This window comes from Gavialis gangeticus, unplaced genomic scaffold (assembly GCF_001723915.1).
Source record: "Gavialis gangeticus isolate Ggan-Ray unplaced genomic scaffold, GavGan_comp1, whole genome shotgun sequence".
Lineage (NCBI taxonomy): Eukaryota > Metazoa > Chordata > Crocodylia > Gavialidae > Gavialis > Gavialis gangeticus.
In genome coordinates this window covers 30,326,890-30,354,679 of record NW_017729029.1, presented here as the reverse complement: position 1 = coordinate 30,354,679, position 27,790 = coordinate 30,326,890, and the positions used below count along the sequence as shown (strand labels likewise).

The 27,790-nt window shown below is 39.3% G+C and overlaps 1 protein-coding gene across 3 annotated transcripts in view; it reads left to right on the top strand.

The window, feature by feature from the left end:
* DACH2 (dachshund family transcription factor 2) overlaps positions 1–27,790 on the top strand; it is a 642,364-nt gene that overhangs the window by 482,719 nt on the left and 131,855 nt on the right. For all 3 annotated transcript variants that reach the window (XM_019521377.1, XM_019521376.1, XM_019521374.1), the window contains one exon: positions 21,834–21,989. In XM_019521377.1, the coding sequence (XP_019376922.1) occupies positions 21,834–21,989 (156 nt within the window). The remainder of the gene's footprint in view (positions 1–21,833; positions 21,990–27,790) is intronic.

Here is a 27,790-nt window from a genome sequence, read left to right as displayed (position 1 = left end):
CACTTTTTATATAAGCCTTTATTATTGGGCAATGTTTTTTTCTCTCTGGAATGTTTGTACCAATATTTAAATAATATTTGCTCTGGTTATTGGTCTTAAGGTAGAGTAAATTTTTGAACACTTGTAATATATTTTACACAACAAGAAGGTTCATTATTCTGAATATTTTCCATAGAATTACTAGTTCTCTTCAAAGCTTTAATTTTCCTCCTGTTGAAGTTAATGGCAAAGCTCCCATTAAGTTCCATGGAGAGGACTATGCCCAGAAAGTCAATAAGATGTACTCATGATTAGACGTGATGTGCTAGAAAAAAATGACCTAATAAATTCAACCTTGGATGAAATAAAAAAAAAAAAGAGTGAAGATAACGTCTTTTAATGTTTTATAATTGCACAAAGTGCTGTTTTAGATAGATACTTTATGGAGATTATGGAAATATATTATCCATCTGTCTGTCTATCTAAATAGATATGTCTGTCTGTCTGTATATCTATCTCTAAACGCCATAACGTATATCTAAAATGGTATTTTATCGAGTATAGGAACTGTATAGAAAAAGACACTAAAAAAGGCAAGGCATGTAAATATTAAGATTAAAATAAAAATAGAATTATTGTGGTTATTGGCTGTTGGCAGAGTCCTGGAGGGGAGGAATAGGGGAGACAGAAGAGGAGTTAGGTGGTTTGGGTTTGTTTGTTTTTTAATTATTTGCATGTTTATTTTTAAACTGACATCAACTGAAGCACTCTGGCTTTCACTGCTGACCTTTTATTGGTGAGTTAAACATAATGACAATACAATGCCATGTAGCAAGTAATACACACATAAAAACACTTTTGCAGCACTTACCTTACAAACAAGCTGGATACTGAAATAGTTTGTGAGATTATATAAGACTAAGGGCCCATACTTGCTGATTGCTTTCTAGGCCTGGGATTTATAACATTAAATTTCATTGGAGAGCTCCTAAACTCATTCAGCTTTAATATAAACTGATGACAGTTATGCAGCACTTTTGCAATCTCCATTCTCTAATGAAATCTCCAATGTCATTCAAGCCTGTGTAGATAAGTTTCAGGTTGGCAGGGTTTGGAAAATTGTCCAGATGCAAAAGTATGAATGGCTATGAGCCAATTTTAACACTTTCCAACCATACTTTGAAAAATAAACCTTTTCTGTACGAAGGATGTCTGAACATTTAAGTGCATCATTTATGCATATCACTATGAATTAACTCTATAGATCACAGTCCAGATTTTGCTCTTTGATATTATAATTTTTTAAGGAAAACAATATTTTCTAACCTACTGAAATCTGACTTTTTACAATGCTTATTACCTCCAGTCTCTGCAAGCTGCAGATATTCAAGAGCTTTAAAAATTAAACCATACAAATGTGTATACTCATTAAAAATGTCCAGTATATTAATTCTAATAATTATGTTGGTTAAATCATCAGCTGTGGGAAAATACTAATTTTTGTATTATGTTCACAGGTAAATATGTTATGATTACAAAAAAATCATAGTCAGTTCAAGAAAGTTAATTTACCTATCCAAAAAACAAACATAGCATTCTTGTTACCCACTATCCCAAAGATATATCTTGATAGAGGGATAATTTGGAGGAATTAAAGGGGTAGCTCATTTTCCTGTATATAGTAACATGCATTTCTACTCTGATATGTGAATTCTGTAAAAATCTTGGTCTCAATGACTTCCAGATCAAAATGCCTCAGTTTAAAAGTAAAATGATGCTTTATTGTTATTAACTGCCAACCCTGCAAACTCTGCCTCAGATCTGAAAGTTAAGCTGTTTTATTTCTGGTTTGTGCATGATCAACAGTAATACAGATACTGCAGGCCACGTTCTGACCTTAGTTGTATCTCTGAATCTCTATTGTTGCAACGAATTTTTTTTCAAATATTGCAAGTGCTCCTGAAGAATTTGGTCTTGCAGTTGGACGATTCTATTAATGCTCTTAACCAGATGAGAATGCAGCTCACTCTTGCTCAGCATTTTTAGCTCTTCATGGATAATAGGAGTTAATAGCAGTAAAATCTTATGTTTATTACTGAAGATAGGGAGCAGTTATGTCTCTGAGTACACATGGGCTATGTACAGACATTCAGGGAGGTTAGGGGCAGGTTACATCGAGTTTAAAATAGCCACCCAATCTAAGGTAAATTGGGATGGGAGTTAGTGGGGGAGAGCTTGGAGGGATTGGAGGGGAAGCAGGCTCTGGGGGGATCAAGAGGTCTGCTGGAGCATCGGAGCTCAAACAGAGCCCATGAGGAGGATTGAAGGGGGCAGGAACCACTTGATAGATTTGAAGCACCCATTGGAAAATGCTGGCTCTTAGTTTTCTTTCATTTTTTGACAATAGAATAATACTAGAATGATTCTTCTGCTGCACAGAACTCAGACCACAAGGGCTTAAACCTGTAACAGAATAGATGTTCAGTGCACATAAACCAGTTTGAAAATGCCTGAAACCTGTTTGAGATCAACCTGGTTGAATGTAGTATCAGACTTAACTGATTTGGGTCAGTCTGGTTTATGCAATGTCTGTCCCAGACCATTTGCTGGTTTAAGATAAACCACACACCTCCAGCATCCTGATATGCTCTCTCGGCTGGGCGGGGCTCTCTGCTCCACAGAAGGGCTGGCCCCTCCCCTCTGCTCCCTGGCTGCAGCTCCAGCAGAGACTACGGGCTTCTCCCCCCTCCCTCTCCCCACTCCCTGCTAAGCAGGAATTCCCTCTTCCCCTCTGCCTTGCTGAGGAGGTGTCTGTGTATTAGCTAGCAGATCACATGCTGGCTATAATCACTTCTGAATCAACAGGTAGAATCAACAAGCAGAATCAAAAGGTAGCTGGTAATGCTTCTCTGTTGTTTTCTAAATGGGGTGATAAACACTGAGTTAGGGGGTAATAAACATTGTTAACAATTCCCTGAGGGGCTAATCAAAGTGTCCTATCGGGGTTTGGCCATGCCTCCCCTCTCCCCAATTCAGTGTTGTGGAAGGCATGGGAAGGCTGCTCTAGCACCCCCCAGTTCTGGCCTGAGTCACTGCAGGCATGTGCCTGCATATCTGGGATGTCTGTACAGTTACAAACCACTTCAGCCTAGTCAGGTTAGATTAACCTACAAAGATTGAATCAATTCAGGATCAGGCTTTTTAAATGTCTGTCCCTAGCCAAGAAGTCAGAATGTTTTTAACTCTATTTCTGGGTTTATCTGGAGAATCCTGTTTGCAGTGTTAACATTGATTGTCACCCTCTGGCACCTTTGAAAAGGTCTTATCACACCCCAGTGTGCTGTGGCACTTTTCACTGCTCTAAGCAACCATAATATGTTCCTTAAACAAAGTACATTATGGCAGCTCTGGAGATCTCCCAAACACCCAGACTATTGCTGACCTTGATGAATTTATAATAGATTTGGTTCTCATATCTACTCAGTGCTGTTATATGGAACCAAGTCTGTTTGCATGTTCTGCACTAATACAATTGCATAATTTTATTTCCTTACTTTCACTTTTTGAGTGTGTGGTTGTCACCCTTTCGAGTTAATAGCTAACTCCTGTTTACATTTGTATTCAGATAATCGAATGAGGTTTTCAGCTCTTGACATTTTCTTGCCTGGGCAAAGATTATTGCCATCTGCACATGACCTCAGACCAAAGCATCCAGCTTTTAAGATATTGGCTGTTTCCCCTCCCTTTGCCTCCCAGATTTGTGAGCAAGTCTACAGTCTAGCTGAAAAGTATTACTTTAAGAAGTACTTTAAGAAGCCAGGTGTAAACCCTCTGACTTTTTCCATGGATAAATTTGGCCTAATGTCTTTTGTTAAAATGATAGATTTTAAACATACTTAAGTTTTTTGCATATTCAGATGGTTTCATGCCCACTTGTTATTCCCAGTCAATACCATATTTTCTCACTGTACTATGGAACAGAAATCAAACTTGTTTCATAGTTTCTAGGGTCGGAAGGGACCTGAGCAGATCATCTAGTCCGACCCCCTGCCATGGCAGGAAGAGCACTGGGGTCAAATGACCCCAGTAAGGTGGTCATCCAACCTCCAACTTGGGTGCAGAAAGTCAGATTCCTTGCTTAGTACGTACACCTTTTGGAGAAATAGTGCATGTTTTGTGCAGGAAAATATGGTATTTCTTAAATTAAATTCTTGGGGGCAAATACTGCTAGTTATTAGTTTCTCCTCATCTATATTCTTTCATTAGTTTTCTAGGAAGGATTTCCCTTGCAATAACTTGAGATCTCAATGTCCCTGAAATAAGTTAAGCAGTTGAATTTATTTAATCCCTGCAAGCATTTGTTTGTGCTCTAAGTGCTTGCCTGCATTTAGTGTCAGAACAGTAGGGCTTATTGGCCAACAATGAGCTTAACCCAAAAATTTCTAATGGGAACACCTAAAACCTAAGAGCAATTTATAAGTAATACCCTTATGTCTTTTATTTCCAGCAGTAGTTGGATATCTGCAGGGCTGTTTGGGGCCTTTTTAAAATCCATTTGAGAGGAGAAGATGGTGTCTTCCTGTTTCTGTTAAGCGTTGAACAAAAGCTTCTTATTCTGCCTGAAGATAAAATCTGTGCCACTGCATGTTCCAAATAGCGTAAATAATAGTATTATTATTGTAAGCTACCATGCCCCTCCTTCCTGACACCCCCTCTTCTTTTACAAGCTTACTTACCCAGTATGGAAAATACCACCCTTCTTCTCGGCCTTGAATACCTTTGTGTAGTTAGAAGGTGAATGCTTGTCCCTTGCACTGTGGGCAGGCACCCCTGCGAGGGTCTATAAATGCCTCCAAATGTGAGGACCTCAGCTACACAATTTATGGTGATGAGGGGATTGCTTTCGGGCTATCCCTCTAGCTTGTTCCTGTAGCCTTTTGGCTACGGGCAAGTGAGACTAGGGGACATCAAAACTCTAAGGACTCCAGGCTTGAAGCTTGCAAGTAGGAAGAGTCTGGGAGGTATGATACTTGCCGGAGGTAGCACCAAGCAGACTTGAACTATTGAGTTCTGCTTAGCCAATAGAATTCAGAACTGATTTACTTGATTTGGCCTGAGCCACAACATTTAAAAAAAAAATCAAACTCCAAGGCTTTTGGCCCTGGGGTTTGCATGTAGGATGCCTGGCCACAAAAATATAAAGGGTTCCCATCAGCATGTTTGCCTAATGTGGGTCATGTGTTTTATAGTCAAACTCAATGTTGACTGCATTTAATATACTTCATAGTTGGTTTCCATTGCTGAGCACATGCTGCTTTGGACATCAGTTTAATGATAGATGGTACATTTAGTAGGGGTGTGCAAAATGGGCCGTATTCAATTCGGATTTGGATTTGGCCCAAATCAGGGGACAGTGATTTGATTCATTGATTCAAATCACTGCCTGATTTGATTCGACCGAATCCAAAGATTTGATGCTGATTTGGAGAATCAGCAATTCAGTCATAGACACAGCTTTAAACGTTTTTTCTACATACCTCAAGGTATCAGGTACGGCTCATTAATGCTGTGAAGGTGGGGTGGATGGAGTGTACAACAGGAGCACTGGGGGGCCCTCCGCATGCTCGGTGGTGCACCTGGAAGTGGACTGGAAGTAATCTTCCAGGTCCACTGCTGAGCACGTGCGAGGACCCCCCCACACTCCCAACTCAGCAATTGGCCACAGGGGGACCCTGGGTGCCCCCCCCCCGACCAAAGAGATACCAGTCACTGGGCCAGGGGGTGGGGGAAGGGTCCCCTGTGCACTCCGTGGTGGACCTGGAAGTGGACTGGAAGTGCTTCTGGTCCACTTCCAGGTCCACCACCAAGTGTGTTGGGGACCCCCCTGGACTCCTATGGGATGCTCCATCCACCCCACCATCTCGGTATTCATGAGCCGCCTGGTACACTGAGGTATGTAGAAAAACATTTAAATCTGCGTCTATGTCCAAATCATCAGATCTCTCCAAATCAATACAGAGGGTTCCGATCCGATTCAGAGAGATTAAAGAGTCTCCTGATATGATTTGGAGAGTTGGCTGCCGAATTGGGTTGAATCTCCGCCAAATCAAATCAGCGACTGAAGCTTCGCACAGCCCTAGTATTTAGTGAGATTTCCTTGTATGCAATTATAAGATGAGGGTTTTTCTTCCCCATGCCAATTGGGGGGAAAACCTTGCTTGGAATCAAGTAAATATGGTATATGGGGCTAAGCAGCTATTAAAGAGAAAACGTCTAGATACTGCATAGCTGATATAAAATGAAGCCATCCCCATTCGCGAATAAGTGGTTGGTTTGAACACAGATGTACATTCTCTGTTAAATAGGTCAGATCTTTACTATGCTGAGCTCTGTACACAAGATGCTAAAGTCAGTGGAAGTCAGGACACCTATTACCTCACAGGTTAGGGTCTTGTTTGCTGTCAACAACAGTGTTGTTGTCAAATGTGCAGTTCATTTGCATCAGAAGAATTTACTCCTAATATCCTGGTAAAGCATATGTATTTCATGTATCCCATTATTCTGATAGCATCTTCCTATTGAATTTTGTATCTAATCTCCAGTTCAACAAGCAGAACAGTTGTAAATTAAAAAAATAGGGGAGGCTTTTGTTATAGTTTTTCAGCTCATTTTACATGTTAACTTATAAGGCTTTTATAGAAAAGATTTCATTTTTTTAATTGCTCAAAAATGTTCTTTCATTTGCAACTTTGATCTAAAGGGTAATCAGTGTCTAGTTTAAAATAAAATATGCACAAGATAGCAGAAAGGATTAGGAGTATTGGAGTTAGGTAAGGATGCTTTGGGGAAATGTATATGAATATTAGCATGTTTCCTGTAATTTATTGTAATATTTTTGCAGTAAACTTTATATAACATACTATTTTATATTGTTCAGCTTAATATTAATGGGTGTCCTTAAAAACCACCCAAATGCAAATCAGGTACTTGTTGGCCTAGTGTGAGCATATAAAACCCCACGCTTTTATGTATAAAAAAAATATTTCAGAAACAGCTGGCAAACTTGTTAAATATATGTCCCACTTTTAAATCATAGTACCGTTTCTCTCCTCTTGCCATGTGTCTTGGTCTAATTTTCCAATTTTTTTACTGCAGGTTTTTTTGAAAATTGGCTATTTCTTTGAAGTTTATCAAAGTATGCTTGTTTTGCTAAAGTGTTCCACTGGTTCATTTCTAGTGCTGGTAGAAGCAGTGAGGTGACACAGCTACACATTATTTTGGTGGCCACCAAAATAATAATAAATGTTGTCACATAAAATTTTATATGATAAATAAAAAAGACCTTTTTGAGCAGAGAGATAACCCAGTGATGAAAATAGTAGTAGGTTCTTGGGAACAAAGGTGTTCAAACTGTTGCTATTACCAGTTGGAGGAAAAACAGTCCATTGGTTTACACTCGGTGCCTAAACCAAAAAAAGCCTAAACCTGGCTGGGTGCTCTAGATGCTACTGTTATATAAATAGATAAAAGCTTACTATTCTTACATTATTCCTGTAATTTTCTTCCAAGACTTTTTTTCTTTTAATGTTTTTATTTCTCTTTTTTACCCCTCCAGAAGGGAGTCTGGGATATCTTTTAGACTTATAGTATCTCTAAGCCAGGCATAGTCATCCTCTAGAAGAGTTACCTTATAAACATAATTGTGGTGTTCTCATTAAAATGTGTAAGTTCTGAAATATAATATTTGTCACAAGCACCGAGTACCCTAACATATCCATTATTATCTTTGTCCTCTCCTTTCTATGAAACAAACTTTAAGTTTTATACTCTTAAGACTTTTCAGGAAGTTTGGAAATTGTATTCAGATTTTCAAATGAGCTTTTATTGTATAATTATCAACAGATTACTTCACCTAAGTTGTGACAGACATATTTTTTAAGTATGACTGACTGATGGACAGATTGGGAATTGCTGAATTAATGGGCACATTTCAAAGCTTTGGCAGGGCTGAGCAGTAATTACATCTGCTGAACCACTTGATAAGTTTTTGGAAGTAGCCCAGTAAAGCTATCACTAGATTTCTCCTCTTTTTAGTGCCTTACCCTATCTAGTTCTACAGCTCACTACTAGAGCATGGTTCGGAACGCGATACAGCCAAGTATGATCAAAGCTACACACATGAATTCCTTAAAGCCTAAAATATCATTGTACATTTCTAATTTTTTATTTTGAGATTATTACAGGCCTCATTTTTTAGGAATTTTTTTAAAGTCAAAAATAGATTTTAATTCAAGAAAATTTGATTCCTTTTTTTTTTTTTTTAACTTCAACTGAGCCTTTGCATCAGAAATTGTTAATTTACCTAGAATATGACAAGGATGGGATTTTCTCACACTAGCTCAAATGACATTTTCAATTTATTAAATATGATTTATGCCTACATTTTGGACGGTAGGTGTCCTGATTAATCTGAACTATCTTTTACTTGGTGGCTAATGTGATATTTCCTCAGATAAGGAGATTTCTGGTTATTTTGTAGATCAAACTAATTTATTCAGGCCAGATTGCCTGCAGAAACAGAGAAATATCTGGAGAGGACAAAATTCAGGTCTTTTCTCATGAAATCTTGTCAGTTTGGCTTGTAGAGATTTTGGACAAGTAGGGATCTGTATACCCTGGATGCTTGTCTTTTGCAACTGAGGGGGGGCAGTGACTAAATATAATGTCCTTTACAGTCAATAGAGCTTCCTTTCAGGAAGGGTGGATACCAATGGTACCCTTAAAAGAAGTGTGTGATTATTTCTTTATTCTGACTAACCAACTGTTGATCGGTGTGTCTAGCTACTCACTACTCACTGGCCGTGTCTACGTGAGACGCTGACTGCTCAGTCATTACTGCACAGTCATTTAGTACTGGTTTATACAACTAGTAATTGAAGTTGCTACACAGTAATGCTGCCAAACAGCTTTTTCGTTATGCTACTGACCATGCAGTAGCATCACATCATACTTTCTGCCATGTGACACCACTGCACAATAGTCATGGCCTATGCCGCAGTCAGTGTCTCATGTAGATGCAGCCATTGTTACATAATCTGTTTTTTGCTCAGAATTGTGGAAAAGTTACAATGAGACGAATGACAACATGTTGATACCTCTAATGTCTGTGCCCATTGGTAGTTTTGGTTCCAAACTTGATATAGCATAGAAACAATGCTTGCCACACAGGTACATGATTGCCTTCTGTCCATGAATGAAATCCTATTAATCATATGTTGATATTATGAGACTACTCATGGTATATTCAGTACCATGAGTGAGTGAATTGGGGTGCTCTTTGGCGGCATTATCTGAAATTTCAAAGGGTATTTTTCTGATTTGATGTACTGCTGCTCTTAGGTTTGCTTTTTTGTCACCACTGTCATGTAGCACATTATGAGGCCAGAAGGAACATTACTGACATACTTCAACATGCTTTGAGTATGTTGATATTCCACAGTTTTAAATATCTAGTACTGGTCAGACTGTAGTTATAGCCAGGTACAGACATTACCTGGCCATAACTAGGTACAATTTTTACCTAGTTATGGCACATTTATCCATATAAGTGGTAGACACATTTACCAATATAAGTGATTGGAAACCAGTTTATATACATATTAGAACAGTAGTTCAGCACACAAAACCAGTCTATACCCATAACAGAACCAGAAACCCTTAGCATACATGCCAGAGCGTGGCACATGAGGCCATTTTGCTCAGCACACCACAGCCGGCTTGGGTTCTGGGCAGCTGCTGCCAGCCATGGAGCCTGGGTTGGGAGGCTGCAAGCCCTGCTGGACTGGCTGCAGCTGGGAGGCTTCAAACAGGTGCACTGGGCTTCAGAGCCCTGGCTGTATTCTGTTGCTGTGGCAGCTGCATATGCACCTCCAGGCAGATGGCAGGGGAGGAGTCTGGGATAGCTCAACCCTTGCCCTTCCCCTGCCATCCACCCAGAGGCACACATGAAGTTGCTACCACCATGGAATGCGGTCGGGGCTCCAGAGCCCAATGCAGGTGTTTGCAGTCTCCTGGCAGCCTCTCATAGTTGGCCTAGGCTCTGGGCAGCTGCAGCAGGCAGTGGGCAGGCTGCAAACAGCTGCAGTGGCTCCATGGTGGTGGCGAGTGCACACATACCTTGGGGCACAGGGTTGAGAAGGAGCCACGACATCACAATCTCATCTCCTCCCCTGTCATCCACCCAAAGGCATACGTGCAGCCACCACCAGCAATGAGGATCAGGGCCCTTGCAGCTTCCCTGCGGTCTACCCCTGGCATGCCAAGTCAAGGCATGGGTCAGGGTTGCGGTGTTTTTGGTACTCTAGCCAAAAAGCTTGCTGACCCCTGGTCTATACCTAACCCAGTATCTTTTGCAGTATCTAAGTGACTCTGGGGCACTGATGAGAGGACATTGGCTGGGATATTTGGGAACACTGAAGGTAATTATGGTAGGTTGGAAGAAGTAATTGTAGGATGTGGCAGAACTGCAACACTCCATCCCCCCTCCCCCAATTCAGGAAGTTCAACAGTTTTTTTTATAACTGAAGTGTGAATCTTAGTACTCTAGTTAAGTTCCCATCTATTTTTAGATAAAACAGAAGCAATGAACACTGCTACTTTTTCCACTTCTGTGGCTAAGAAGTGGCATGTCCTTATAGATGCAGAACTTGTGTCTATAATTCATGTCTCTTTCTTCTGGAGTAGACTACTACTACAAGGAGATTGCACTTTAAAAGTTACTCTGCTTGTAACTAATGTGGAATACTATAACTTAAGTAGAATAATTAGCCATGAGTAGTGAAGCTCAGTGCTTTGGGTTCTGCATGGAACGCCTGTGCACTATGTATTGCACACATCTTTGAATTGCTACTTAAGTTCCTTAAGGGTTAACGTGACATTTCACTGTCACGTGATCCTGTCTCATGCATATAAATAAAACACATTTAGGACTCTTGATTTAGAGTAGACCATTAACATAGTTTTAAAAAGATTAAAAAAATTAGACTAGTGAGCTGTGATAATTAAAACTGCCAGCATATCACGTGCATCAGCAGCACAGCATGCCCACACTAAGAAAATGGCAGTGGGGCACTTTGAACTAAAGCACATTGAATGTGTGTGTTTTATTTCAAAGCGTGCTACTGCCATTTTCTCAGTGCAGAGATACACTGCGCCACTGATACATGTGACATGCAAGGCTGGCAAAGCGTGTCAATTTATGTGCTTCTGCATGTAAATCCCCTAGAAGTCCAAGGGTAACATTTGTAGATACTGAAGAACCACCAATCCAGTTCATAGATATTGTGTGTGATCAGTGCATTTGCCAGTTGAACCATAGATTCATAGACTGTAAGGCTGGAAGGGACCTCAGAAGATCATGGGGTCCAGCCCCCCTGCACCAGGCAGAATAGACAACTGGGGTCAGGTGACCCCAGCAAGGTGACGGTCCAGTTTCCTCTTGAAGATTTCCAGGGTAAGTGACTGCACCACCTCTGAAGCGAGCTTATTCCACAGCCTGGACACTGTAACTGTGAAGTTTTTCCTAATGTTGAGCCTGAAATTGTCTTCCAGGAATTTGTGGGCATTATTCTTGGTTTTCCCCAAGGGTGCCCTGGTGAAAAGTTGTTCACCAAGCCCTTCTTGTATTTCCCTGATGTGATAAATGCTCTGGAATTATCCATGCTGAGATAATAACATGATAAAACTCCCCTATCCCTCCTCCCCCTATTGAACATATACTTAAGTACAATGACATGAAAAAATTTAGGTTCAAAAATAGCTTCAGATTAAAATTGTACAGTAAAGACAGTGTTGCTTTCAACAGTTTGAGTTCAATTTTTCAGAAATATATCACAGCAAAAAATAAATTGACAGGCATAGATTGAAACAATGCAGTTGTTCAGTTCTAAGGTACCTATCACCGCAGCCCCTGCACAAGGTGAATTTCATTTTAAGCAGACCATACAGTTTTAAGGCTGATAGAAGGAATTTAAACCAAATAAGAAGATACTGTTACTGAACAGAACTCAGATTACTTTTTGAAGATCTTTCAACACACAAAACTAAGCTAATTTAATCTTTGCAAAGATATCATTGCAAAGAGAAAAAAAGAGAGAAAAATTTCCTAGATTCTGTTTTTGAAAAGCAATGCACAGTGGAAAGAGGATGATTTTTTAAAAAATTTAGCTTCAGTAGTCACCTTACAACATGACGAAAAACAAAACTACATGAGGAATAGAAAAAATGAATATCTGTTTATCATCTGGAAGAATAAAGAAAGAGAAAGGAAACCCCTTCTTGTGGCAGGTAAATAAACTTAACTCCGCAGTTGCTTATGTTTCAGAGATGCTGAATTCTCACAGTTGCAAGCTTATCACAAACTTGTGAATACACAGTATATCAGCTAATGAATATGTATATGTATTGCTTAGATTGACTTCACGTATTTTCTTGTGTTACCTGCGATTTAATTCCCTGTGCATCTGAACTAATCTTATGAACTCAATAACAGCGACACACAGACTTTAGCCACTGTGCTGTAAAGTGGTATTGAGGGAATACTTACATCTCACAGCATTTTAATTTAGAAGTGAATGTACTGGGATTTCCTGTTTTAGTTTTACTTTTGCTTAGTTGAACATGCCAGCCTAATTCCTGGATTGATGTATGAGATGTCAAATAATCTGTTAAACCATTGGTAAATACCATGTGTTAATTACTAAAGATATAATAAATAAAGCTTTTTCCCACTAAAATCATTTAGTCCCCTGAGGTTTATTGAGCAGAGCCTGTACCTATGCTGGCTTATATCTTTTTTAGTAGCTATATAGTATGTTTTCTGGTCTGAATGGTACATTTAGTTGCCAGCCTGGAGGTTGTTATGCAAGGGATACAGTGCAGGGACAGTTCATGAAGGGGTTGTAGCCCAAGTGCACTGGAAGAACCACATAGGCTTTACCACTTTTAAGTCCCCTTCATTGAACAGGTAGCACACTCATTAGGAATTATATTAAGATAGGGCAGTATCGTGGCCCTTCCACCTCCTTTTTTCTTTTGAGGTCAACAGTTGTACAGAGAGGGCAGTCCCTGTGCAGGGGCTGCAGTGTGATAGGCCTATATTTGCACTGGCTATACAAGATGTGAGGGTCCTTTTCTCTCTTCTTCTCTTTGTGCTCCTGAGTAAAAGGCTGAAACAATCAAGAACGATACAAGACCAAGTGGAATACAAACAAGATTGGGAAAAGTTAGTTCATGTGTTTTTGGTTGTGGGGGAGGGTACTGTATGGGCAGAGGAATAATTAAGTTGTTTGCTCATAAGCTTTTTTTTTGCATTTTGACACATTAAAATATAGTGTGCAGTACATTTGTGCATATTGGATAAGTGCATAACCTGTTCAGTTGCATAATACAACACCAGTCCTAGTTAGTTACCTTTTAGCACACTGAATAAACTACTTCAGTGCATATGAACTTTTAAGCCACACTCACCATCTACTTCATAACATAATTGTTGTTTCTTTTCCTATGCAATTGTTGAAAATGTTTATGAGCTATTAGTTTCAAGGCTTCCAAAGCTACGTACTGACTAGGTCCTGTCAATTTCAGGATTGCTCTGTGAAGTAAAGCACTCTGAGAAATATGGTAACAACTCTTAATCAGATGCACAAAGTTTAAGTGCCTCTTTCCATGTGTAATAAGCATTGTTTACACTGAGTTCAGTTAACTGCATATTCCAAGTGTGAAGCCTTTTCTCAGTCCCGAGGCTGTGCACTTAAAAGGACTACACTACTTCAGTGTGCCCTTATAATCATTTTATAACACTTATGAATTATGCTGCTTTCTTTTACTTTTTAAGAAAATATGAAAACTTTTTTCTCACTTACAATTAATAAATTATGCTTCTTTGAGCTATAAATCAATTCTCATCACTGTTACATCATTAAAAAAACCATGTAATTTCCCGCAAAATATTGTATGTTGGTCTCTTCTGTTCAACATCTCTTGTAGAGAGATTACCTGGAATGCATTCAGGTATGGCTCATTGTCTTAATTTACAATCCACCTCTGCTGTTCAGTAAAGAATGTGGATCTTTAATAATGTACTTATGAAAAAATTACATTATTTTTGTCTTTTTCCAAAGGCAACACTTAATGGGCTCAACACACGGCAAAATATATTGCTTGTGATTTAAATATACCTACTTCTATGTATATTTTGGGGGAGATTTGCTTTTATTACCCTATGTTACATATTTCATGTCTACAAGCTTAATTAAGATTAACGCAACCCATTGGATCTGAAGACAGGGCCTATCATCATGACGACCTTACATATATTGATGATATATTTTATTTGCACAACATATAACAAAAATCTGATGAGATTTTTAATGTGTACCTGATTTTGAAATATTAGAATTGATGTACTGCCTGTAGGAACTGCCCTCTAATAATTATAATAACAGACAATTTGACAATGCGTACACTGCTTGACATTAGGTTCTCTTAATATTGTTGTAAAAGAATCAATAGTTGAATATTAAAGTATTTTTTATAATATGATGCTTGTATGTGATCCCTTCTATATATTCATGGATATTTTTGTATAATTTACAAAATAAAGAAGAGTAGATTATGCAATATGAGTTTTGCATGCTCTGAATTTTAAATATTTTATTTTTAAAATGAATCCTATTTTCTATTACAGCTGTTAAATTGAGTAACAAGATATTTTTATACAATTCATTCCTAAAATATTATTCAGAAAATAAAGATTAGAGTAGATTTCTACTAGGTCTTTAGGCTTTGCTTTGGTCTAGCATTTAATTTATTCTTAAATTTTTCACATTGTATGAAGTTCATGAAAAAAAACAGAATTATTTACAGGCAGGGTTCATGACCTTAACTGCTCAGTGACAGTTCCATTAAGAAGTTCTACAACTTACTATGTGCATGTGGAGAAGAAAGATTACCCAGAGGATAGAGCACTAGGTTAGGACTCAGGAGACCTGGATTCTATTTATGCCCATTGGCTGTACCTTGGGCAAGTAATTTCACTCCTTTTGTGTCTCAGCATCCCCATCTATAAAATAAAGATAATGAAATGTACTTCTGTTATAAAGCACATTATGATATACTGATTAAAAGTGCCGTGTAAAAACTAGGTATTACAGTAGAACCCCAAACATTCATATTTGGGCAGTTCACAACACACTTAATTTGTGACAGCTTGCCAAATTTAAAGTTGAATTAGTGAGTTGTTAGTGTTCCTGTGTGGCCATAATTAAACTCTCAGTTTCTCTTTTTAATCCTCCTTTGACAAGCCACTTAAAATTTGTTATGTCCTTTTGCTGAGTGTTTTTTTTTTTGTTTTTTTTTTTTAAGAAAAGACTTCCAGTAAATTATTTTTCCATCCATTGCTGTCTAATAAATTACTCTCAGTAGGAGCATATTACTTATTTAGCTTTGGAATGTGATCCAAGACGCACTAAGTGTGTCTTCTATCTTTCATTTAGTTTCCTATCATTAAACTCCTATTCTATGATGTCCTCAACTGCTCCCAGGTTTTTTCATCCAACTTTCCTGTCAACATAAAGTCTGTTCATATCTGAGCTCATGGTCATTACTTTATATAGCAGCAGTTTCTTCCTTGCCCTTCTTTCTACTTTTCTTAAATCAATATTCTGCTGCAGCACAATACAGCATAACTGGAATACCATCTATGTTTATTGCCTAATTTTTCAGAATGTTTGTTGTTCATTTTTTTTCATTTCTTCATCATAATTTTTTTCCTTTTGAAAAACTTAACTAAGTCTAATGGTCATGCATCTGATGTCTTCTACTCTCTTCTTATCCATTGCTATCCCTTGAAATATTAATGTGGGTGGCTCCTTTTATTATCTTTTAGGGTCTTAAAATACTGCACACTTGTTTAATCCAAATGCCATTCCTATATCCTCCAAAAAGGCCCCACGGTTTTAACAAGCGAATTAAATTTAAGCTCATTTTACCCATATAAATCAAATTGTCCCCATAAAACAGATTTGAAATGCACATCTCCTCTTCAGTCATTAAAGAACATTTCCGTACAAGTCTCAGCATTATAGGAAAAGGAAACAACATCAGTGTAAGAACACAGCTGGACATGTGGGGTAAAGTGGAAGTCTCAACTTCCAGTCGCTGCTACGGTTGTGAATACAAGAACATGGCTGCCAGCAGGACCTGCTTTTTGCCATCCTTCCCCTCCCCCGCCCCATTTAGGCGCTTATGACAGTTGCCCCCATCACTCCTCCTAGTTACACCACTGGGAAACAGATATAACAATGACCAAAGATAGCGAGGAATCACCTTTGAAAATCCAACATTGCACTTTTACCTCCTTTTATGGTTACTCTTGTAATTCAGGTACTGTACATGCTTTTTATGGTACTTTTGATGTATTCTACCAGCAGTGAGTGAACTTCCACTGATTTTCATTCTCTTATAAACTTCATAAAAATGGATTATCATATGCTTATGCTTAACCTGTCTGATATACGTAGAGGGTCTTTCACTATCTTGTGGCATCTGCATGTAGCTTTGTCTACCTTCTGATGATCCTTAGCTCATAAATCTTTTTTGATACCCCTTTTTTTTCTCTAAAGGGCTCATTTTTTTAACATACCAAAACTTTTTTTGCTAATTATTCCAAGGAAGGAACTTCTAGATTATAGGGAAGCAAGCTATAGGTCTTCGTTCGGTGCAGACAGTCAAAAAGCCCAAGGCTGAATCAATTCAGTCTTTGCAGCTTAAGCTAAAATGCAGAGATTAAACTGACTAACAAGTAAACAGACACTTACTTTTTGCAGCCACATACCTGCAGTGGCTCTGGCCAGAAGCTGGAGGGTGTTAGAGCATGGCCCTCTAGCACATAGCCAGCCTGGGTTGTTTTTTCCTTTTCTGGTCCTGCTGCCCCAGGGGGCTCTGGGATTTCCAGTCCAACATCACAACAGCAGAACACCTGAGATTTGCTTATTACTTCCTCTTCCTGTCTTCAGGCACCTCTGCAATTTGTAGTCCACAGTCGCATCCAGTAGTAAGTTTAGCAGGGCAGGACAGCTCTGTACTCAGGGCAAGGTGGGGTTTACCCCCCTCCCTGGCCCCAGACCCCAGCCGGCGTTTGCTTAGAGGGAGCAGTCCCTGCCTCCCCTATCCTTCCCACCCCCAACCTTTCTCTGCTGGAGCAGACAGCCCAGCCCAGGGATAGAAAGCATGCTGGGATGCTAGGGGACTCTGATTTAACTTAAATCAGGAAGTTTCATAACCTGGTTTCAGCCAGGTTTATCTAAAACCAGCTTCAGTCATTATGAAACTGGTTTATATGTGCTGAACTTCTATTTTGTTACAGGTTTAAACCAGTTTCTGATGACTTAAAGTGGTTTATGTGTAATTCCTGTCCCTAACCCTTAAGATTTGAGCCTCAGGTATTTCCTTTCCTGTCTCTTTAATTAGCACAGTCCTTCTGCCATCCAGTTAGATGCACCTATTTCCACTGTTTCCTTGTAGAAGAATTCTGAATTAAAGTTGTAAATCAAGTTCTTTTAACCAACAGTAGTGCATTCTCTCTCTCCCTGGTATTTCCCAATTAAATAATTTTCGTAGTCTACTTTGTACATCCTCATCCGTAATCTGCATCACTTCATTTTTTATGTACATTTTGCCAGGAGGTCATATGGTGCCTTCCCTTCCTAGAGTTCTTTCCAAAAATCAATCATACTTTGTTCATTTGTTATTGTGTTCTTCTGCTCCAACTATCTGAAACATTTAATCTGGTCAGTCTTACACAATTTGTTTTGTTTCTGGTTATATTTTTATTTCTCTATATATTTCTTTAGTTTTGCCAACTGTACCACAGCTTGTGTTTCAACTCTTCAGGTCCTGCAATGTTGCGATATGAGATTTGGAATTTTTCCCAGAACTCCATTGTTATTGATCTGCCTTTCAAGTTTCCCTTCTTCATCCCATCCAACTGGCTTACCTTTTGTCTTTGTCTTAGGACTGTTAGACTAACATGGGTCTCCTGGGACTGACTTTCCTGTGGCATAGATTTATTTCCTTCTCTCCCACAGAGTCCCAGTCTTCTGCTACTACCAAGATAGTACTTTGGTCCAGTTTTTGCAAACTTACGATGTCCTTAACTGTTACTGCTTTCAGGTATTTATTAACCTTATCTGCGACTTGCTCAAGCTGCTACATAGCCTTACACTTCAAGGGCATAGACCATGTGCCCTCACTAATTAATCAGCATGTACCAAGAATATATCTCTCATTTGCTTCATTACTTCCATTCTTTTCCTCTGTTTGTTTAGGTTCTTTCTTAAGTCAATAGTGGTTTTTTGGAAAGAAATATTGTCTGCTTATAATGGCAACACTGTGCTCTTGCTAGGTCTTTACAGACATGTCCTCTCCTTTGTCATTCTTTCCAAATTTTCTAATGGTATGGACCTATAAGCCAAAGTAAGTGTGGTTTACAATGCATCAATTGCTCTGTGATAATTACCTGTGTGGATACTCTTATGCTATGGTAAGTGAAATATAAACAGCAACACTTTAGCCTTCAAAGAAAGAAGAGTACATAATTATGGTTTAGTTTCCGTTTATATGGGGTAAGTGTGTGTGCATGGGCAGTGACCATAGTATAGCTGACAGGTGAAAAATCCCACACCTCTTTACCAGATGGTAAATTGTTCATGCCCTTTGAAAACCACACCCATATGTGCTGATCTATATGTGCTGAGCCATGTAAAAATCATGGGCCATATGCTGAATTTAATTTAGCATGCACTGTTATTGTTGTTTCAGGAGACATTCAGCAGGACTTTTTTTTTCCTTCCAGGGAGGAGTGGTGGTGAGTGAAGAGAAGTTGCAATGGCTACTGTACTAGGGAATAGACTATATTACAACTTATGCTGGTGTGGCTGCTAATCGAATATGTATGGACAAGGGGATTTTATTGATCTTTGCCCCTTTTTCTATAGAAGGGCAGTCCATTGATTAGGGAAATAGCCTAGGGTTTGGAGATCTGGATTCATGTACTTGCTGTGCCATAGACTTTCTATATGACTTTAGGCAAATTATTTAGCCCCTTGTGCATCGGCTCTCCACCTAGAAAATAAGGATCACAGTCCTTGGCTACCTAGAAGGGTTTCTGGGAGCCTTTAGACTTCAAAGGCAGTGGACCAGATTCTTAGTTTAAATGGCATTAAAGTTAATGGCTCTAGCTTCACAAGAAAGTGGCTTGAAAATTGTCTTGGGTTTGCTTCTAGGAACATTTATGCACCAATAATCCCAGTGGAACTAATCACTGTTTGTAAAGAAAAGTCTGTGTGAAAGTCTTTTCAGGATTGGGCCATCTATTTTGTTAAATGAAAGTTTCTGGCCAAACAGACTATTGTGATTTTTCTGCTTGATAGATTAATACCTCACAAAAATGTGGAAGGATAAAAGAAAAATGTAGTTTTAAACACAGTCTGTTTGCAGACGTGAAAAAAAACACCAAAATGGCGTTTTACTTTAAGCTTGGTGTGCCCCTGCACCAAGTACAGCGCATGCCCAGAAAAGGTATCACATTAGTTTGACCTGGCTCAGCCAACATCTGTATAGATCAGGCGCATTAGCAGGACATTTTGGTGCTTTTATCTAGTAGCTGACTGAATTAGCTTTAGATTAAAAGTTCCAAAAAGCCCCACTGAAGTGCCTGATCTATACAGACAGTACGGAGCCAGGTAGAACTAACATGCTTCCTCTTCCAATACACTCTGGTTTTCTGGGTTTTTTGGGGGGTGGGCGGGGTTTCATGTCTGCAAGTAGCCCTAAGTATCAGGTAAAATCTAGAGTCAGTAAAAGTCTTAGGCACATATAAGCTCAACTTTGAAAATCTCATGTATGCTTTAATTTAGACATTGGAGTAAAACTTACTGAAAAGTGTCTAAAAAATGTTACCATTCATTTAGTAAAATCAGTTCTTAAAAGGTTTTCTTTGATCTTTTTTTTCACTTCTGGATTTAGCTCAAGGAATATTATATCAAATGATAATGGCTGTACTTCAGAATCTTCACACGTGAATAACTGGTGCAGTGAGTTTTTGTCAGATATGATTTGAAATAGGCAGTATACAGTATATTAAATTTATAATGGAACTGCTGACACAACCTTAACTGTAGCAGTGCAACTGAGCACTGCTGTAATTATGCCATATTATATCATATCATATGGCATAATTTAGTGCTATGTAAATGTATCTTTTTGTCAATGTGTTGCTCATCATTTTACAAATTGCAAATCTGTAATGGAAAGTAATTCATAGCTTGGACATAGTGTTAAAATGATGGAGTGATTTCCTTTTTGCTCAATCATTGATCTTTCAGACTTTTGCATTTGGTGATATTAATCATGTTTATTAGCTGAATGTTATCATAAAGAATGTTGAATGTTTTTATGCTGTTGCTTTCATCTTCAATTAAAACACATTTTCTTGTCTGCTGCCTCTGTCCATTGCATCATAACAGTGTATTACTGATTCTAATTGAAATTCCAGTTAATAAAGTCTAGACAATGTCAATACCACACATACGCATTTAAATGCTATTCTCTAATTAAATTTAAACATTTGGCACCTGGGGATAAGGATAGTACCTAGATTACTCTCTTGGTCTTTTCTGTCCCAGAAATAGTCAGCTTCTTAAAAATACCCATCTTTAGCATTTTGTTTTGTTCACTGGATTCATTTCAGAATATGTACTACCCTGGTCTACCTAACTGTTTAATAGGCATATCTGATTCTACATGTGCCTGCTATAGTTGTGTAGGGATTGCTAAAAGCCAGTATGAAATAAGATCTTTTAAGAACACTGAAGAAGTTAGTATTACACTGCTTGATCTGACATACTTTGTTTTCTGCCTTAGACATTAATTACTATGAACACAAATTTATCTAAATGCTAGACTTAAGTGCCTCAGAATTGACTCTCACCAAGCTCAGCCCTGGACTCTTTTCAGCATGGCCCAAAGTTAGCATTTAAACAAACTCCTTTCTGGTTTTCCATGCACAGGTCTAGGAGTGAAGAGCTACTAAATTCTAATCCTGATACTAAACTGATGCCTTCTGTGGCCCAAAGGAAGTTACTTCAAATCTTTGCATACGTTTTCCCACCCTGGTAGATCAGTACCAGGTGGCACCATCATTTTTTAGTTTTTTTAGCAGTCCAATTTGAAACATAGTACTTCCCTAGCTCTTCTAAAATATATATAATGGTTAATAATTAAGTCTTGTAGTTTTTGATCCAGCATGATAGTTGATATTAGCTGAGCATAACCATTTCATTTCTTCAGGATCGGTCCATACTGGACTAGGGGCAGTGTAGTAAGATTCTGTCATGTTTTTCAGTTAGAACTTGATGTGCTTGCTTGTGACAGTAGCAAATGGGCATGATGACCCAGAAGATCTCTTTCAGTCCTATATCCCTAATTGTGTGCCTTTTCTCCTTGGGTCTTTGCGGCCCTAAACATTTAGCTTTCGCTATTTCCAGAAATTGGTATGGTTTGAGGTGGATTATGATGGAATTTTCTAGTTGTCATTTGTCCTTGTTGCTGTTTACAGAATTACTTTTTTAGGTGCCTTTTTGATGCTACATCCTCAGTCAGGTACAATGTATTCTAAAATAAAATTTGAAATGTAAACAATTTTGGACAATTAAACCAGTTTCAGTAAATCCCGCAACACCTGGTCAAGAAAAAAATGGTATTTACAATCTCTTTGTACACTTTTCTATTTTCAGGTGGGAGTGAGTCTTCCTGGGATAAAGAGAAACTTCAGTCTCCTATTACAACAGGATCACAGCATGGTGTTGGTCATGCCACACTGTCAGGGCAGTCCAGCCTCGGAAGTGCACATCCCCTCAGTCCTCTCCAGCAAAATCACCTACTCACTAACAGTATGTATAATGCCCTTGTAAAGAAAAAAAATAAATACATTTTTAGACACTTTCTTTTGTTCTCATAGTGTTTGGCTATGAAGGATGAACAATCTATAAGCAGTTGCTAAATAATAAATGCAGTGTGGTAACATATAAGACATTAGAAGAATTTGGAAACATGTCATAGATGAACTCTGGCATCTAAGAAAACAATAAGGCACACCCCCCCCCCCCCCAAATGCCACAACTTCATTAAACTGAACTGAACTGAACTGTTAGAGCCAACATGCACCCTTTCCTTAGGAAGCAGGGAGAGAGGAAATCAGCACAAGTCTGTTCTTCCTCTTCTCTTGGGCAAGGAGGAATGGAAATGTTAGGATAGTATATGTGTTCCCACCTTCGTCAATTTAACACTCAAGTTAGCAAAATGAGCATTTGATGGAGACGCTAGGAATCTTTACACATGCTCCATAGGAGTGGGGAGGGGGGCGCTTTAATTAGAACAGCTCTGAGAGCATCTCTAAAAAAAAAGAAAAAAAAAAATGCCCACAGCGTCTCATGTATTCAGCGTCCTTGCTTCAAAATGGTGACAGAGATGCTTTAAAGCTCATTTGACTAGCTTTAGTTACAACACCTCTCCCACCATTTTGAAGTGCAAAGCATGGGGACAGTGAATACATAAGAAGTGGAGGCTGCTGGAGCATGCTAATTAGCATGCCAGAAACCAAGATATTGAGAGCAGTGGCAAAAGGACATCCCAGGACATTTCTACTGGTATATTTCCAGGTTTGGCATATGCATGCCAGAACAAACAGGTAGGCCAACTTAGGAATGCTCCAGCCAGGGGCTGCTGCCCTAGTGTAGTCGTATTGGTGCCTGTACACATGTGGAGATGCTGCTCTGACGCACTGTAATTAGAGCGTGTTGGAGCAGGCTCGATTAATCATGTCTGCTGGAGCATGCTAATTAGCACTTGATTAATTGAGTCTGCTCTGATGCACTCTAATTACAGCATGTCAGGGCATCCCCACACATGTACAGGAACCAGTGTGATTTGCAGTACTGCAGCAGCCCCTGGTTGCAGCATTCCTAAACTTGCCTACCTGTTTGCTCTGGTATGCATATGCCAAACCTAGAAATACACCAGTAGAAATGTCCTGGGATGTCCTTTTGCCACTGCTCTCAATATCTTGGTTTCTGGAATACTTGAGAGAGAGAGCTGTTAGAGACCACTTTGGAACAACCTTATCGATGTATATCAAGATGTGCTGCCTTGGAGTGGGATTGAGAAAGCAGGGTATGCTCAAAGGGGTCTTTGCTGGGATATATTGCCAACCTGGTGAAGATATACCCTGTGAGACGTGTTTAACACTGTTTTGCATTTGTACTGAATTAGAATAGAACTAGTGACTTTATGTGGGTACACCCAACTCTTGGCCTCTCTGTATGTTACATTTATGCCTCAATTAAAGTGTTCATTGCACCCTATGTAAGGTGCCATGAAATGGCAAGCCAGCCATAAAAACATTTCACAAAAAAGTAAAAACGTTTTTGAGGTTGGTTTGCGTAATTGAACATGTGGCATGTGTGGACTGCCCCAGGCCTGGGGCTGACAATCACTGCCCCACAGTCTTGTACTGGCCCCAGGAGGGGCTGAGGCTGTGGCCAAAAATCAGTTGATCATCAGTACTGGCCCTGGAATTGCACAGGGGCAGATTCAAGGCCTCGGGCTGTAGGCACCTGGCTTTCAACTTGCTGGTGCAAAGGAAGCCTGGGATCATGATCTTGGGCTACCCCTGCACTGGAAAGTAGAAAGAACCTGATTGGAATTTGATCCCCAAATTGTACCTCCTACCATGTACATATGGCAGGGCAGGAGGCATGGTTGTTGGGATTGGGGATTAGATCCCATGGTACATTTAAATGAATTTGTGCCAGCAAGCTGTGAATCAGCTAACAGCTTTGATTAATTTTCTGTTTAGACGCACATAATATTTTCTTACTTCATGAACTGGAGTGTTTTCTTTTATTGCTAACTCAAACCTCCCTAAAACAATATAAATCTTGTGTTTTAGATGATCAGTATACAGTATGCAATCTTATTTTCACTACTTTAAAATTAATGAAGGAAATTTAGCCTGAAACTCAGTAGGCACTACTAAAACATTATAAATGTATCCAGTGTCTATGTCTTAAAGCCTTTATTTAGATAAATGTGATGGTGATATAAAAATTATGGATCTTCTCTTCTTCCATGGTCTCTCAAATCTCTTGGATTAAGTAGTGAAGACTGGCACAAATTCTCTGCTGGCCTAACTCTATTGAGTTCTGTGGGATTATTACAGCAGAGAATGTGGGTGGAAATATTTTATAGAGTATTATATTACTGCCCAGATAACAATATCAAACAAATGTAAGTTAAAGGAATAGAAGATTGTGGATTTTGGAAAATTGTGGGAAGAAGTGGGTAAAGGAATGGGAACAGGTTTGTGATTTTAAAGAAATTTGATTTGCTCATTATTATTTCTTTATCAGAGATTGATAAGTTGGTTTATAGATATTACTTTTCAAAAACACATGAAAGATGTAGTTTTTTTCAAAAAAAAATTTAGGAAGAAATATCATTATGGACGTAGAGCCACAATTTTCAGTAGCGAACCCAAGAGTGAATATTCCCTATAATATGTGCTTGGCCCCATTCACAAAAAAGTTAAAATCTCTGGGTAATTCTGCCATCTGATTAAGTAGACCACACATTGCTTAACTTGTATATCATAAAAAAAATCTTTAATTTTATGTTCTGTATCTTGGGAATAGGCAGACTTACATAATTGAGAATCTGCACATGTTATACATATGGGGACATTCTATCCTTCTCTGTTTAGGTAATCCTTCAAGATACTTTTCAGTATCTTTTATGCTAGGCAGTTGTCTATAGGCTGTTACAGGGTTTACTGAATATCAAATGTTATGTCTCATGACTTGCAAGTGTAAGATGTATTTCCTTCATAGTCCTCTGTAATGCTTGATCGATTGTGTCTTAAAACTGGGGATGTGCTGTTAAATTCTGTTTGCAGTTTGCATTTAGTTTGCATGTCAATTGGACTTTAAGTAGATATACAATACAACTCAATGTGGACAGATGGTGTTTGGGAGTTTTTGAACTCTGTAGAGTGCAAGGAGAGATTGCTGGGTTGCTATGGGAGAGATACAGTAGAACAACGGCTTACTGTATAGGGATATATCTAAATCATAGGGGTACTTACCAATTTTCATGGATTTATCACGACATAAAATTCTAGTTCCCCAATCATTTTGCTGCAGCCCTGCCCCTCAACACCAATTGCTGGAGAGGCCTGGGAGGAGGAGGGACAAAGGGGTGGCCACCATCTTAATTGCTGGCTGACACTTTGCAGCCCTGCCATTCAGTGCTGATTGTTGGAGGGGCCTCAGGAGGTATGAGGGGGCAGCTGCCGTCTTGATTACTGGCTGCCCTTCATGTAGCACCAGCCCTTGGCATTGATTGGCAGAGAGATCTCAGGTGTAGGGTTGAGGAGGTAATCGCCATCTTTTCTGATGCCCTTCCTGTCCCCCTGCCAGCTGGTGCTTTCCCCTCCTGACAGTGAGGACCACTGACATTTTATTTTTATTAAGTTTTTGTTGTTGTTATTGATTTAGCAGACAGTTCTGCGAAATCAGCAAATTAAGTAGGTTCCTACTTACGTATGTAAGTGCTGAAAGGAATTTTCAGGATAGTTTGAAGTTAAGGGAGATGCCCATGGGCTCTATCTTGTTACCATTCCTGATTAATATTGACAGGAACCATTTTATAAATAAAGGATTCTTGAAGCAAATACACCTTCATTATATATGGGCGTTATAATTATGACTGGCTATATAATCATGTCTTTTTCGTGTTTTTGCTTAAGGTTTGTGATGAGACTGCCTGCTCTGCCTAAATTCCCTTTGCAGGAAGTTACGCATAGTAAAAAGTCTTATTAGTGGCAGAAACCATCCTAGTTTTCTTGAGACAGTCAGTGTGGATGTCCAAAAGTAGATGGGAACAGGTAATCCTTCCTGAGTTAAGGCTTTACTAAAGGCTAGAGCACTTAAAATTTCCTTAGTTGTGTAGCTTGTTTGTGCTACCTAAGTGTGAGAAATTTTCCTGAAAACTAGAGGTGTCTTATAGACATGCTCTGGGAAGCTGGGGTGGGGGGGACACCTTAATTAAAGCAGCTCCAAAAATCTGCTCTAATTAAAGTGCCCAGAGTGTCACATGTGTTAGCATCCTTGTCCCTGCTCTGAAAAATGGCAGTGGGGGTGTTTTAACTAAAGCTCATTGAATGAATTTTGGTTAAAGCACCCCTCCCACCATTTTTCAGTGCAGGGATGCTGATACACATGAAGCTGCAGTCTGCTAGAGCACAGTAATTACCACACTACAGCAAACTTGATTAATCGAGTCTGCTCCAACGCATTGTAATTACAATGCATTGGAACAGCCTCTGCATGTGTGTAGGCACCCTAGGTGATCAGTTGTTAATGTGATTCAGCACAGAAAACTTTGGACCACTGGCAATTTAAAGAGTTTTAGTATGGGTTTATAAATGTCATGTACCAATTTTTCTCATATAAGATGCACCTTGTTTTTGGATGGCAAAATGTAGAAAAAAGATGTTGCCAGTGTCAGGACTGGCAACAGGAACTTCCTAGTGTGGCAGGCTGTCTCTTGGGATGCCACACTTTCTGAACACTCTCTGTTTCCAGGAGGAATTACTCTGTCACACAAGGCTAGGTCCCATGCCCTTACAAAGGCAGTACCAAGATTGTTAGTACCATTCTGTAAGTACTTCTTTATATAAGTTCCTGTAAATAACATTTTGTTTCCACATCACATGCCTCATTCAGATACTACCAAGAGCTCATTTGCTGCTTCAGTACAAGATACAGTGCTCAGCCAAAAGCTACAGCAATGAGAAAGTTAGCACAAGACTCCATCCCTTCATCTTTTGAGCCTGGTACAAGTCGCAGCCATCATTGTGGCTGCATGGCAGGCACTGTGTGTCCAAATGCACTTCTTTTTTGGCAGATAAAATGGCTTCCTTGCTTAAAACATGCACCCCAGTGGCGGGGTGGGAGGGGGGGAGGGAGAGCTATGGCTGACCTTTTTAAAGGGAAAAAGGCAGTGTTATATGTGAGAAAATCTGGTTAATTACTCCTTTTTAGGTGGCTTTATGCTGCCATATAGTGTGAAGTGTCCTTTGTTTAAGTAATAATCAGGGCCTTTATGTGGGAATAATTTTTATCTAAAGCTACAACTTTGCACATTTAATTCACAGATTCATCTCTCATCTTGTATTCATCCTTTAGAGGAATACTAATTTTCATACACCTCTTAAATAATTAGGGACCTGCAGAAATTGCATAATCAGGTGATCTCCCCAAAATCTGCAGGGGAAAAAGTGTACTTAAAATGCTGGCTCCCCAGTGAAAGCCAGCAGTCCTCCCAGCTGTGAAGCCCAACATGAAAGGTTCTGCTGGTACAAAGGCAAGCAGGCAAGATGGCTGCCAACTCTGTTCTTACTGCTGATTGGCTGAGAAGGCTGCCTTATGTGTGGCCCCACTCTGCTCCACCAATCAATGGCAAGCGGTGGGGCTGCATGACAGACAGCCTTATAACCAGTCAGTGACAATGGGTGGGGCTGTATGATGAATAGACCTCTCCATCAATCAACAGTGGGGTGTGGGGCCACTGGGCCCCCTTGGCCAATTAGAAGTGTGGTGGGTGCACCATGATAATCCCACGAAAATTGCAGCTG